At 35.0% G+C, this 14,249-nt stretch overlaps 1 protein-coding gene and 1 long non-coding RNA gene across 2 annotated transcripts; both read left to right on the plus strand.

Annotated features, from left to right (window-relative positions):
- The first annotated feature begins 221 nt into the window (after positions 1-221).
- LOC141713683 (uncharacterized) lies at positions 222-3,704 on the plus strand. Its single transcript, XM_074517203.1, has 3 exons — positions 222-573; positions 2,740-2,969; positions 3,254-3,704. The coding sequence occupies exons 1-3, from the start codon at positions 267-269 to the stop codon at positions 3,530-3,532; spliced, it is 816 nt and encodes a 271-aa protein (XP_074373304.1). The 5' UTR covers positions 222-266; the 3' UTR covers positions 3,533-3,704.
- A 601-nt stretch (positions 3,705-4,305) lies between these two features.
- On the plus strand, positions 4,306-6,592 carry LOC141711175 (uncharacterized). Its single transcript, XR_012571253.1, has 2 exons — positions 4,306-4,889; positions 6,159-6,592. It is a non-coding gene; the product is annotated as an uncharacterized LOC141711175 (long non-coding RNA).
- The last annotated feature ends 7,657 nt before the right edge of the window (positions 6,593-14,249 follow it).

A 14,249-nucleotide genomic window follows, 5' to 3' on the forward strand; every position in this document is an offset into this window, starting at 1 on the left:
CGACATTTACCGGTAAAAACTCGTGCAAATATAAAAGATCCATTATTAGTAAAACTTTTATCAATAAAATTTTGATAATTCATACATCGGATTCTTAACATACAATCAACAAAAAAATATTATATAATATTTCAAAAATTTTAATAAGAACAAAAAACACATTGGTCTTCTCTTCCTCCAGCTATAATTACTACAACTCACACACATCAATCAATCAATTACATTTTGTAAAACTAGTTTGATAGATAAACGAGTAGCCAAGAGCTATGAATGAGGCATGGAGTGATTTAAGTGATAAAGTAGTGATGGTGACCGGCGCATCATCTGGACTAGGCCGGGAATGTTGTATTGACTTGGCTAAATCCGGCTGCAAAATTGTTGCTGCTGCTCGGAGAATCGATAGGCTCCGATCACTTTGCGACGAAATCAATGGATCACGAGGTTCTGATGTTCGAGCTGTGGCTGTTGAACTTGATGTGAGCGCCAATAGTAGTGCTATTGAAGCCTCGGTTAAAATAGCATGGGATGCTTTTGGTCGGATTGATGCCTTGATTAATAATGCTGGCGTTCGAGGTACTACTACTGTTTTGCCACTTGTTTTTTTTTGTTTTATTTAGTTTTTTCGGGTTTTGTAGGTGATCAATGTCTAATATAAATATATGATTGCATTTTTTGGTTGGTTATCTTAATTTAGATATGTAATTTTTGAGAATGTTAGTATATAATTTAATTTAATTGCGAGAAATGTGTGGCTGGGAGTGATTTGTAGTATGTTTTAGGAGATTAAATGATATATTGAATGAAATGACAGGTAATGGATGAGGTTGGATGATGGATAGTGAATAAATACATGACTGATATTTGATATGTTATTTAAGTTTTGTAATTGAGGTGCAATTTTGTTTATATACAATATAATTAATGGGAGGGAGGGTAAGATGTACGCAACCCCTACTCATAATTGAAGGCTTCTAAAAAAATTGCAATCAATTTGAAGATAGTGGCACAAGCATAAAGGATGAAAACATTGCAGTCCAAAATGTAAAAATTAAGTTTGTGAGTAAAATGGCGTACTAATTTTTGAAGACTGCATATATGATACCACCAAAAGATATTGATATTTGGCATTGTTAGTTGGAGAATACTTTTTAGATGAGGAATCTTACAATTTAAAATAAGAGATTTATTCTGTTTATTGTCAAACTGAAATCGTCATGTTACTAACTTTGGTTGTAATTTGAAGCTGTATTTGTATGAAATCTAATTAACTGCTTATGGGAGATGGGGATTATGGGATATGGGGATTACTAAATAAGTTTTGTACGGGTTTTGCTTAGAAGGTACATTTATTTAAAATGAAAATTCCTGATGTTTCTTTAGGCGATGAACTATTTGAAAAAATAATCCAGTTCTAGTTTTATGAGAGGTAGTTTAATTATCAATTACTATGCATGTCTGCTGTTAGGTTCATGTTACTGAAGATGGAATTCTTATTTTTTTGGAGAACAATATTCTTGATACATATGTATTAGTGGCCATAGAAATGTTGCTAAGTAGTATAGCCTATAACCTGGCAAAGATTGCTGACCTTTACTTGAGAAATTGCTTTTAATGTTCATAGCACTTGTTATCCAAAAGACTTAAAGTTAATAGTTTGTATACACAAAACAAAAACACGTTCTCTTGTCTAATTGTTTTTTTACCTGGACTAGAAAATTTACCTCTCATATGTTCAATTTTTAGAGTGTTGTTTGCGCAAAAGTTTTTTTCTAATACCCCCCATTATATTCCTGTTGAGTCAGGTAATGTGTCCGTTCGTTCTAATGCTCCTTTGAGATGCTATAGACCTACAATTTAGACATCTACCTCTTGTTTTCTGGTTTTAAATTGCTGTTTGGACACTACTAGCTTGAGTTTTTTTCTTAATTCTTATTTTCTTTTCGCCAGTAAGGTCATGTTTCCAGCCAGCTTAACCGGTCCTTTGAGATTCTTGTAAAATGAAAAGGAGATGCTCAGACCTACAACTAATATATTGATAAAATTATGATTGGAATAGACAGCAATTTACATGTAGAAATTCTTGCAACTAAATATGTTTTCTGTTTTATTTCCTCGTATATACTAATGACATGGTCAATTATATAGAAGTAGCATAATTATGCAAATGTGATATTAAACGCAAGAGCATTTTGTTCTTATACTATAATTAGCAAAATAGGAATTCTTCCATATACCTTATATCTGTAGAATTATATAGAAATATTTTACTGGGCAACTGCCCCCATTGGATCATCTTATATTGTATTTGTATATGACCTATGTGGTTGACATGGTAGAGCACTTGGTTTGCAATTCAGAGATCTAATTTTCAATTATATGCATCCACCTCTAATCGTTTTAGTGAAAAATTCTATGCTGACCCCCTCCACTTTCTGGTTCCACCATCGTCTGTCAGCCATCTTAATAATAATGTCTCTCCAATATCACCAAAATTCCTCTATAAGCAATTCAGTTGAGAAAGAAGGAAATTTTGACAATAAAGAAACAAAGATAATGCAATCATAGTGTTGATTAGACATCATATACTTGATTACCAAGAATATGTCAAGCACCATACTTTCCCTTTCATATTTCTACTTGGCTAGCATCAGTCTGCCTACAGTTATTGGAGAACCTATGCTAAAGATGTATATGCGATTTCATGTAATAATGTGCCATCTCTGGAATTTTGGTCTTTAGGCCGCGTACATAGTCCATTGGATTTGACAGAGGAAGAATGGGACGATATATGTAATACAAACGTAAAGGGAACATGGTTGGTTTCCAAGCATGTCTGCATCCGCATGCGCGACTCAAACCAGGGTGGATCAGTCATTAATATATCATCTATTGCTGGTCTTAATCGTGGACAGCTACCTGGAAGTCTTGCCTATGCTTCTTCAAAGACAGCTGTTAATACTGTAACAAAGGTATAGTTTGGGAGCTTAAGTTATTTGTGGAGATCTAAGTTGTAACTTGTTTAGTAGTGATTTATGTGTTCTTAGTCTTCTGAATCCCTCCAAACGTACCTTACATATTGACCTATTTATCACTCTTAAAACTATAGCCAAAGTTGCCTGCAATCTTTTTCTTTTGTTTTTACTAACTTGCGATGTGGTGTAAGCAAAACCTTATAAACAAGATTGATTACCAAATTACATTTGGTATGTAGGACAAGTTTTCGACTGTCACTTATTCATCATATTGTTGACAGATGTTCGCTCTTGAACTGGGGATTCACAATATTAGAGTGAACTCAATCAATCCCGGACTCTTCAAATCTGAGATTACCCAGAGTTTGATGCAGAAAGACTGGCTCAACAATGTGGCTTTGAGAACGGTTCCCTTACAAAAATGGAATTCATCCGATCCAGCATTGACATCGCTTATACGATACTTAGTACATGACTCGTCTAAGTATGTATCTGGTAATAATTTTATTGTTGATGCAGGGGCTACATTGCCAGGTGTGCCAATATTTTCTTCCCTGTGAGTCAAATGTAGCTGCAAAGTTATTACACATGGAATTGAACATAATAGTTTGCATGGCGCTCAACATTGCTTATGTTATATTACTTTTAGGTTCATGTTACTGTTGTTCAGAAAATGTGAGCATGGAATTCAGAAGTGACTTTTATGAAAATCTCCAATATTTTTCTGGCTATTGAATGTTGTTTCGGAACTGATATGAGATGCTTGCGATGCACGGATTTTTTCTAATATTATATAATTTTTTAAAATAAAACAAGCATTTCAAGTACTTGTCAATGTTTTGTTTGCACTAAAGCTTTCATTGAGCAAAAGAAAGGCAACAGTGAGTATGTTATCCAGGAATCTCCCATAGAATGTACTTCACTTAATGTCAATAACACCTTAGCAAATTAAAGTGCAAAAATATAGTTAAACAGTAATGCTGGATCTAGCCTACTGACTGCTGATCATGAACTACTTTCTGTATTCCCTCTCCCTTAATACTTTTCCCGTTTCCCTTTTATCACGTTTGTCAACGCACACTTTTGATAGTTAATATCTATAATTTCGTATTAATATAAAATATAAAAAACTTCACCGTATGAAAGTACTCATAAATATGAATTAAACAATATCACTCATGACTATATCTACTCTTACCGATTAGGCGTAAATTAATAATTTGTTTCATGTTATTAACAGTCCCGACATATGAAACGAGAAAAGTAATAAGGTGGGAGTATTTGGTAATGGTGTTGTACTAGTTTGAAATTGTGAAGGACACTTTACATCATGAAGTTACTCAAACTTATTAGCCAAAGCTTGTTGGTGCAGCCTAATTACTACTGAAAAATATAAGATAATGTTGGGTCCGATACCTTGAGATTTTAATGCGACCGTTTACTAAACAATTACAATATCATCCTATAATGTACGCCCCTAAATAACTTAGGGGCGGGGGAGAAACGAACTTGAGACCTTTTCTAGTACCCGAACCATCTGTATCTAAGCTCGAACACTCTCCTCTCGTGTTGGCTGGTCAATTCCAGGATTTTGAATTACGATACTTGGAGATGAGTACACGTAAATCAGAAAGGGAGCCTGGATTGCATTTGCTTTGTGTCGACGTTACCAGGATCTTATATTAGTATTCTAAAAGTACGGTGAGTATGTGACATTATGATTTCAGACACAGGGGTAGATTAAAGAAGTAGTTGGACATTGAAATCCATAAAAACAGGGGGAGGGGGACAGTACAGAGGGACAAATTACAAGAAAAGTCTGCATTTGATGGTATTGGAGGAGTAGGGCTAAAATTGATTTGAGAAAGAAAACAAGTGCAGATCTTCAGATTCAAGTTTGTCTGTAAATGCAGGCAGGTATACTTCTTGTCACTCTCTTCCCAAACCTTTTTCTTTTTCATCTTCCTTTTTGTTTTTTAGCACCTCAACTTTCATGCTTTACATGCTTACTCCTGTTTCTTGTGGTAGATGATATCTGAGCACTTATTATAATGTGGTGGATGATGACTAATTAGGCTTAATGTTAAACCTCGATAAATAAATATTCTTGGACCGAACAACTTTATTCATTTTTATGGAGATCGAAAATGTACCATCACTATTAGATAAGGTCGATAAAAGTTATTTATTTGACGAGGTTATTCATTTATCGAGGTTTTGTTGTAACTGGTTTTGATTATTGAATGACTTTGTTACGTATATTACAATATTAAAAATTATTACTTGATTTAAATTACGTATTAGCAACAGCAGCAGTATACGAGTAAGTGAAATTTAAGATTATTATTTATTAACATCGCAAATCGCAATATCAGCATCATGTCTGACAAATTTGATCCATAAGTTTTGATAGGTAACTAAGTGCTCTGTTCATAGTAAAGAAGTAGACAATTATAGAATGCAGAACATTTGTCGTATATCTGTGTCGAAGAGTATAAGATCTTGTTGGGTTTTTTCTCTCTCACCTTAACGTTTTAGAACGACCGGTTCTTTGACAAGTTGGCCAAGCTAGTATGAAATTCATAGTACTCATTCAAATAAAATTTGGCATGCAACTGCTGGACAAAAATTCTGATATGAACATATACAAATCTATTTTCCTTGTACACACTACACAAATACTAGCTAGTGTCAATATCAAGAACCGTGATTATACGATTTGGTTCCGATTTGATTCCGAACCAAACCGAACCGTGATCACCCCTAATCAAAAACCACCATATATAAAGTAGAGCAAACATAGCCAAAATTGAAACAAGATGATCTTATCTATTGTGCAAAGGATTGGCGCCTGTGTTGATTCTTCTCTCATCAGCACCATATATATCATCACCCTCCTCATTGTAACATGGACTTGCCTTCACAAAGAAGACACCATTAATATTCACTGGAGCTTCTGCTGGTGCTACAGTTTCAAATCTTTCATCATCTTCTTCATGTGTACAACATGTAGTTATCTGTACATGCAAAAGCATCAAACTAACAAGTGACAAGCAAGCCATTGTTCTTCCCATTACAAGCTCTTGGGTCTTGTGTAGCATGGGAGTGTGAGTTTTATAAAGATAAATAATCTTTTTGGCTTGTTTGGCTTTTGGCTAATGCAGCTCTGTGTTTTTATATTTGCAGACACAAACAGTGAGACAGAAAGTTGTGGGAAGTCTTGGAAAAGTTTGCAGAAGAAAAGAGAATGGTCAGTGACAGAGTCAATTTACAAAGATTTGGGTGACAGCTCTTCTGTTGAAATGTATAGTGGTAACTTCACTTTCCTCTGTTTGATTCAGACAGAATAGATTGTGAATGAGGTATAAAGATACTACTACTACTATTCTACTAGTATCAGTTTTGCTACCAACAAATCAACTTGTTTCTGTTCAACTTTGAACCAGCAATGGAAGTAAACAAGCTGAGGCTTTATAGTTCCGGCCCCTAATAAGCGATTGATGCAACCATCTGAGAGCGATCGCTGAAGCGGTCACACAGATTTTTCCATGTGAACGCGGGAAGTCATATCCGACAATTATATCTTTATTTTTTGAGTTAATTGCAGTTTGCAATCCCTATCTTTCATCTAAATTTAAAACAGTATACATACTTTGTAAAACACAGTTTGCAACCTCTAACTTTCAAAATCAAATACAACACGCATCCCCTTCACAATTTTAAGTAATAAATTGGAATTGGATAGTAAATGTATATTCTAACAAAACAACTCGGGATGAGCGATAATCGAAAAAGACCTGTACTCAAACATGATGAAGTTCATAATAAGTTAGTAAATGGTCCAGGTTAATCTACAGAAAATCATGGCACTACCAAGTGAAAGAATGTTTGTGGGATGTGAATTCTTATAAGAAATCATATTGTCCAATCCAGTTAATTGTTTTTAATGGAAAAAAGGTACTAGTGACCAGTAGAGTAGTTGTAACATACACTCACAGGATGCACTTAATTGCCTACTAATACATCATAACAAATGATGGTTTATACCTGCCTCGTGTTCACCTATGCCTCTTTGGTCAAAGCAAGAGCTGTAGCATTATTATAATATAAGTTTCTTGCACAATTTTGTCTCCTCTGTGGTCAAGCTTTGAATCCCACTATCATTAACCCCTAATTAACCTTGTGTGGGTTATGCAGACGGTGACTCTTGGTCTTAGCTGATAATCTTGTCACGTATAAGAGCAAGTCTAACAGCTCCTTATACGAGTTCTTAAGTTCAATTATAAGGATTTTGACAAAAAAATAACCCTCCAACAGTGTCTTAGTACTTTCTTATATCACTAAACATGGACTTCATTCTTTATCTTTAATGAAATTCTAGTGCTCCCTTATAATATTTTTAGCAACAAAAAATTAATTTTCTATCTTTTTTTTATATTTCTCTCTCTCTTTGTTTCATTTTTTGTCCATAACTTTTCAAATTTATTAATATAATAATAATAAGGAAGGAATATAAGGATCATTGTTGAAGTTGAAATTCAAAATCATGTCTTAAATCATTAAGAGTTAATATTTTATAATATTTATAAGAAACCAGTATAACACTGTCGGACTTGCTCTAAGATCAGTGGCGGATGAACCCTTGTATACGGTGTGTCAAATGACAGGCCATTATTTTTAGAAAAAAAAGTTTTTTTTTTGTTTTACCGTTTGTGTTAATCAGCCTTTTACTTTCATCTCACACCCTCTCTTTCCGTTTTTATTGTCTAATCTTTGCTAATAAATTTCGATTTAATTATCCAACTCGTATTATCCGGTTGTCTCGTATATAATGAAATAATAAAATGAAAAAAGACGTAGTTCATAAGTTTTAAAAAAAAATCAAAGAGATATCATCATCTTCTACTTTTAATTACATATAAGTCATTTTTTAGCATATAAATAACAAAAAATTTGAAAAAATCTAGTAAAAATTATATTAAAAACAAATTGAATTTGCACCACCGACTTATGACATACTCACTTAATTATTTAAGTACGTAGTCAAGTACGCAGTACTTCCAATACTTCTCGTGATTTGCAACTAATAGTAAACAGTGTCATAAAATATTTTGAAATAATATGAAATGATCAAATACATTCGTTAGTATTAGTAATTACGTAATGACACACCATTTTCAAAATATTGTATTCGCCGCTAGATAAGATATGTGTGTAATTATGTTAATTACATATTTACATATAAAAATACAAAGTTGTGGTTGGGCAAAATTTGTTCCATAAGGCTTTTATCATGAAATTAAAGTATCTAAATTTTTGTCCGATTTACGTTTGATTAAATAGTGTTCGCTGGTTATAAATAAATAATACATATAGAAGTTTTATACAAGTTTATCGAACTCGGACTAACTGAACGAGTTTAACGAACAGTTCGGTTCGTTTACGGCCCTACGGATGAAAAGGATGGTGGAGAAGTAGAACATTACAGCAGGAGTGTGAGAATAAATTCCTGGGAGCAACATGGAGCAAGAGAATATAACAGGCACCAATGATTCTATAAAAGAAATTCCCGGGAGCTACCAGCAGCAAGGAGATGAACCTCGCTCGGGTTATCCGTGAGTGTAATTTCGTGTCGTGTATCAAATATTGCCGGATAATCCAGAGTACATTTCAATATTTCATACATTCTCTGACACGCGTCAACTTCTGTAACAAATTTGATTTCTCCAGAAAACGAGATTAACGTTACGTAACCTAATCCTGTTTTCTACTATTGTTTTTGGAAAGTCAAAAAATTTTAAAAAAATAGTAATAATACTAATTTAAAGTGTTTAAACTTGCGTACGCGTTTTCAAATTAACTTTAATCAAATGTTATAAACGTGTTTGAGCGTTGTACCCCTCACGGGAGGGAGGTTAGAAGTCCGACTTCTTACATGCGTTATCGATTAAGTAAAAAAAATCAAATGTTATATATTCGCTAATTTTTATTTATAGAAAGTATATTGACCAAATTTTATTTGAAAAATATTACCAGTTAGCCTCAAATTATTTAGTAAGAAAAATACTACAGAATTGTGTACAAAATTTTGTACATACTCACATGTGTTGGATTTTAATTGGTATAACCCCTGTATTGTCAATTAAAATACTCCACATCAATTGACATGTCATTTTCTACAAATTTTTTGTACAAAATTCTGTACACAAGCACTACTCATTTACTAATTTTAGTACGAGGGCCTGTTGCATTTTATCACATTACACAATATGGGCCTGTACTGTTACATGTGGTAGACTCAGAGGTAGAACTCACAATTCGTTCGTGTCGTATATTTTCGTGTTATGTATTTTCGTGTTTCGTGTACTTGAATGTCAAACACAAAATCGACATGTTTAGCGTTCGTGTACTGTCGTTTCGTGTCGTGTATGTCGTTTTAATTGAATATTAATATATATTAAATTTAATATTAATATAAATTAATATATAAGATTTTTAGGTACAAAAATTATAAAATATATGAAAAATATATATTTAGATCTCAATTCTATACAATATAATGAAATCAAATAATATTTTGAAAATAAATATGCATATTTATTATAATTCGACATATATTTATAAAAAAATATTAAAATTTAATTATTATATTTATTTATGTCGTATACTTCGTGTCGTGTCGTGTACTCGAAAGTTAAATACAAAACCGACACAAAATCTCGACCGTGTGTTTTCGTGTTCATGGACTTTCGTGTCGTGTACCAAAAATGCAAACACAAACACTAAATTTTCGTGTCGTTTCGTGTACTGTAAGTCGTGTCGTGTCCAAAATTGTCGGGTCTACTTACAGGTAAAGGAGTTCCAATATTGTAAAACAGGGTTGGTTAAAAATAATACATAATTTAAAAGTTAAATTAAAAAATTGTTATTTTCAGATTAAAAAAGTATAAAAAATTCAAATTACTCTTGTATTGATTTTGCAAGGGTTGTTTATGTGTATTCAGGAGGAGTTTTATCTTTTCACAATTTTTTACTCTGAAAATTATAAAATAGCTCTGAAAATAACATATTCGTAAAACTAAATAGGCCACTCAAAAAAAAACAAAAAATAAAACAAGCATCATGATATTTTTTTTATCACGTGTAAATATTTTCATGAATTGTGAATAGTATAACAAAAGTATTTATGTTAAGAGATAGAAAAGGTGACTCGTACAACATTTCCTTACTAATTTGGTATCCGTTATTGACGATATCTGTGAGTTCCAGGTGTGAGATGAGATCGTCGAGTCACCTCGCACAAATCAATCGTATAACGGATAAAGCACAGCCATGAATTTGCAATTTGTCGCACACCAAATATATACACAATACATCCAAAGCAAATTTCTTGTTGGCGGTCCCTTCATGAATCAGGTAGCTCGTGTACGGCCCGTGAAATTATACGTGCCGTGCCGTGTCATGTCGGGACGATTTAAAGAAAAATGAAGTCGGGACCGGCTCGCAAATTAAACGACTCAGGCGGTCCGGCGAATTCTGGCGGGCCACGAATAAATGAATGGACGAACAATGTCTCTGGCGAATTAGGCGAATAACACCACTTTGACTTACTTTTTGTTTTTTGTTTGAATTTTTTATATTTTAATTTTTACTTTGTTTGTACAGACTTCGTACAGACTTCTTTTTGAAATTTTATGTTTTGTTTTTTACTTTGGTTGTACAGAGACTTTGCATTTTTATTTCGATTTTACTTTTTTTATTTCTGTTTTTATTTTATCTTTTTTATAATGAAAAAGTTTTTCTATTTTTAACGCATTTTAACATTTAACCTTTTTAACAATTTACTCGTATTTTTGATAAATTAATCAAAATAAACAAATTTTATTTTTACTCGTATTTTTAAAAATTAGTTTTTGCAAAACAAATTTGTTAGTTTTGAAAAATAAAGTTAGTTTTTGCAAATGAATTAGTATGTTACAGAAGGAAAATTAGTATGTTCCAGAAGAAAAAAGAGGATGGTACCTCTATAAATTTTATTAATTATAAAAAATGTTACAACTAATTCGAGAGGACTCCTCTATAAAAAAAACGGAACAAACTGTGCAAGTATGATATTGTCCGCTCTGGGCCGAACCCGCACGAATTTGGTTTTGGGCACATCCCCTAAAAGGCCTCATACTAATGGAGTTATCTGTCTGCTTATATTCTAGTATTATACCCCTCCCACAAGCGATGGGGGACAACTCCTAACAATCTCCCCCTTCACACATCGGACCCGAAACCGGTCGATTCTGCCACCTGATTATGTGATATGCTCATACTGGATAGCCCATCTGCCTCCCCCTGTGAATCTTTCTGGCATTCTGACTCCCCCTAGACCCATACTGGAAGGCTCACCTGCCTTTTCCTTGAGCTTATACTGGATAGCCCTCCTGCCTCCTCATGGATCTATTCTGGAAGCCCAACTAAGATTGTTCTGGACCGTTACAACCTGAAGCTCTGATACCACTTGTTAAGCTTGCCTAACCAGGCCTAACTCCACATTAGTATGATATTGTCCGCTTTGGGCCGATCCCGTACGGGTTTATTTTGGGTAACCCCAAAAGGCCTCATACTAATAGGAGTTGTCTGACTGCTAATATTCTAGCAAACCGCCCCTCCCACAAACAATGTGGGACAACTCCTAACAATCTCCCCCTTCACACATCGGCCCTGACACCTGTCGATTCTGCTTCATTCACTGTGACTAGGCTCCCACTCGACCCATGCTAAAAATCCTTCCGGCATTCTGACTCCCCCTAGACTTGAGCTCATTCTGGGACAAGCCCATCTGCCTCTTTCTAGGTCACTTTCGGAGCCCATCTGAGATTGTTATGGACCGTTTATAACCTGAAGCTCTGAAATCACTTGTTGGGCTTGCTGAGCAGGACTAACTCTATATTAGTATGATATTGTTCGTTTTGGGTCGAGCCCGCACGGTTTTGTTTTTGGGCACCTCCCAAAAGACCCCATACTAATTGGAGTTGTCTGATTGCTTATATTCTAGCAATATTCCCTTCCCACAAACGATGTGGGATAACTCCTAACAATCTCCCTCTTCACACATCGGGCTCGACACCTGTCGATTCTGCCTCCTTCAGTGCGACTAGGCTCCCCCTCGACCCATATTAGAAGTTCCTCTGCTATCTGGCTCCCCTTAACCCCATACTGGAAGGCCCGTCTACCTCCCCTTTAGCCCATCTACCTCCTCCTAGGTCCATTATGGAGCCCGTTCTGAGATTGTTTTGGACCGTTACAACTTGAAGCTCTGATACTACTTGTTGGGCTTGCCTGAGCAAGCCTAACTCCATATTGGTATGATATTGTCAGCTCTGGGTTGAGCCCGCACGGATTTGGTTTTGGGTACATCCCCCAAAAGGCCTCATACTAATGGAGTTATCTAGCTGCTTATATTCTAGCATTCTATCCCTCCCACAATCGATGTGGGATAACTCCTAACAATCTCCCCCTTCATACATCGGGCCCAACACCTGTCGATTCTGTCACCTGATTATGTGATCTGCTACCTGATTATGTGATCTGCTCCCCATGGACCCATACCAGAATCCTTCTGGCATTTTGACTCCCCCTAGACCCATATTGGAAGGCACACCTGCCTTTTCCTTGAGCTCATACTGGGTAGCCCATCTGCCTCCTCCTAGGTCCATTCTGGAAGCTCAACTAAGATTGTTCTCGACCGTTACAACCTGAAGCTCTGATACCACTTGTTGGGCTTGCCTGAGCATGCCTAACTCCACATTAGTATGATATTGTCCGCTTTGGGCCGATCCCGCACGGGTTTGTTTTGGGTAACCCTAAAAGACCTCGTACTAATAGGAGTTGTCTGGTTGCTTCTATTCTAGCAAACTGCCCCTTCCACAAACGATGTAGGACAACTCCTAACAAGCATATATGTGCAGAATCTACTAGGTCTGTGACCCTCCTTTGTCTAGTTCATCTTGTCCCTTGATCTTGTATTCTTCAAGATGTATTTGTAGCTTTCCAATTCAATGATGGAATTGTTTGTTGATTGATAATTTTGGATCTTCAAGTTGTTCATATTCTGAATTTTGAGGTTGTTTGTCGAGATCTATGTTGTTGTGTAGAGATGTCACATATCGATAAGTAAAATGACTTATTGATATTTTAAGTTCTCTGCATAGGCTTTTGACTTGTCGAGATCTCCAGTTCTCTACAAGTAGAATGAGTTGTCGATATCTCCAGTTATCTACATAAGCTTCTTGACTTGTCGATATCTCTAGTTCTCTATATGGGAAATTGACTCAAATTCTAGTGTGTGCTTTCAAATCTCTATACATGTATTTAATGGTGATCTTATTGTACAATTTTGGAGTAATACTGCACTTTGCACCCAAAAATTTGGTATCACTAGTTCGGCTATTTGGTTGGTGCTTTACTCGAGTATAATGATGTGTCCGATATTTGCAGTAAGCCATGACTAAACCCGCGGTGATGAGTTCGGGAGACATATGATAGTGGAAGGCTAGCCTTCGATCTAGGAGATGCTTTATTCGTCAAGTATCGAATTTATAGCCGATATTTGGGTCTTTGTGGCTAAGATCATCGCTGGACATTCCTAAAATTACTCGAATACAGTTTAGTGGGTTTTTCTACAAGGCCTCAAAATGGGAAACCTAGTCCATACAGGTTTCTTGTTCCACGATAATTATGTTGACTTGATTACTTATAAATAGGGATACATAGGCACAATATGAGGGGTTGGAAACTGACAGTTTTGAAGCGGCCACCACTAACCGTAACTAATCTTGGACATCAATCTTAGTCACCAACCACACATAACCACAAAACTCCGACCAACTATCCAGTATTAAATCACCATCGTAGATTTTAATTTCGAAGACGAAACTCAAATTATATTATTATCAAATTTATTCGTCAACATATTTATAACAGAAGGTGGGTTGTTGGTCAAAATCATAACCTTAAAGGGGGAATATGTCTTACAATCATGATGTAATTTCTTATAAAAAAAGCTTGACCATTATTACAAAAGAATTGTTGGGCAAAATTATGCCCAACATGAAATGCTGGGAAAAGATTGTGTACGTTGTACGTTGTACATGAGATGACAATATTTATATTGGTGTGTTTGTAGTCAAGTGAACAAAACACACAACATTCTTTTTCGTAAGTTAAATCTAGTTAGTTTATCTTATAAACGAATTAGGTATTTTAATATATTAATGAATTTTAACT

Source organism: Apium graveolens, chromosome 3 (genome assembly GCF_009905375.1).
Source record: "Apium graveolens cultivar Ventura chromosome 3, ASM990537v1, whole genome shotgun sequence".
Taxonomy (NCBI): domain Eukaryota; kingdom Viridiplantae; phylum Streptophyta; class Magnoliopsida; order Apiales; family Apiaceae; genus Apium; species Apium graveolens.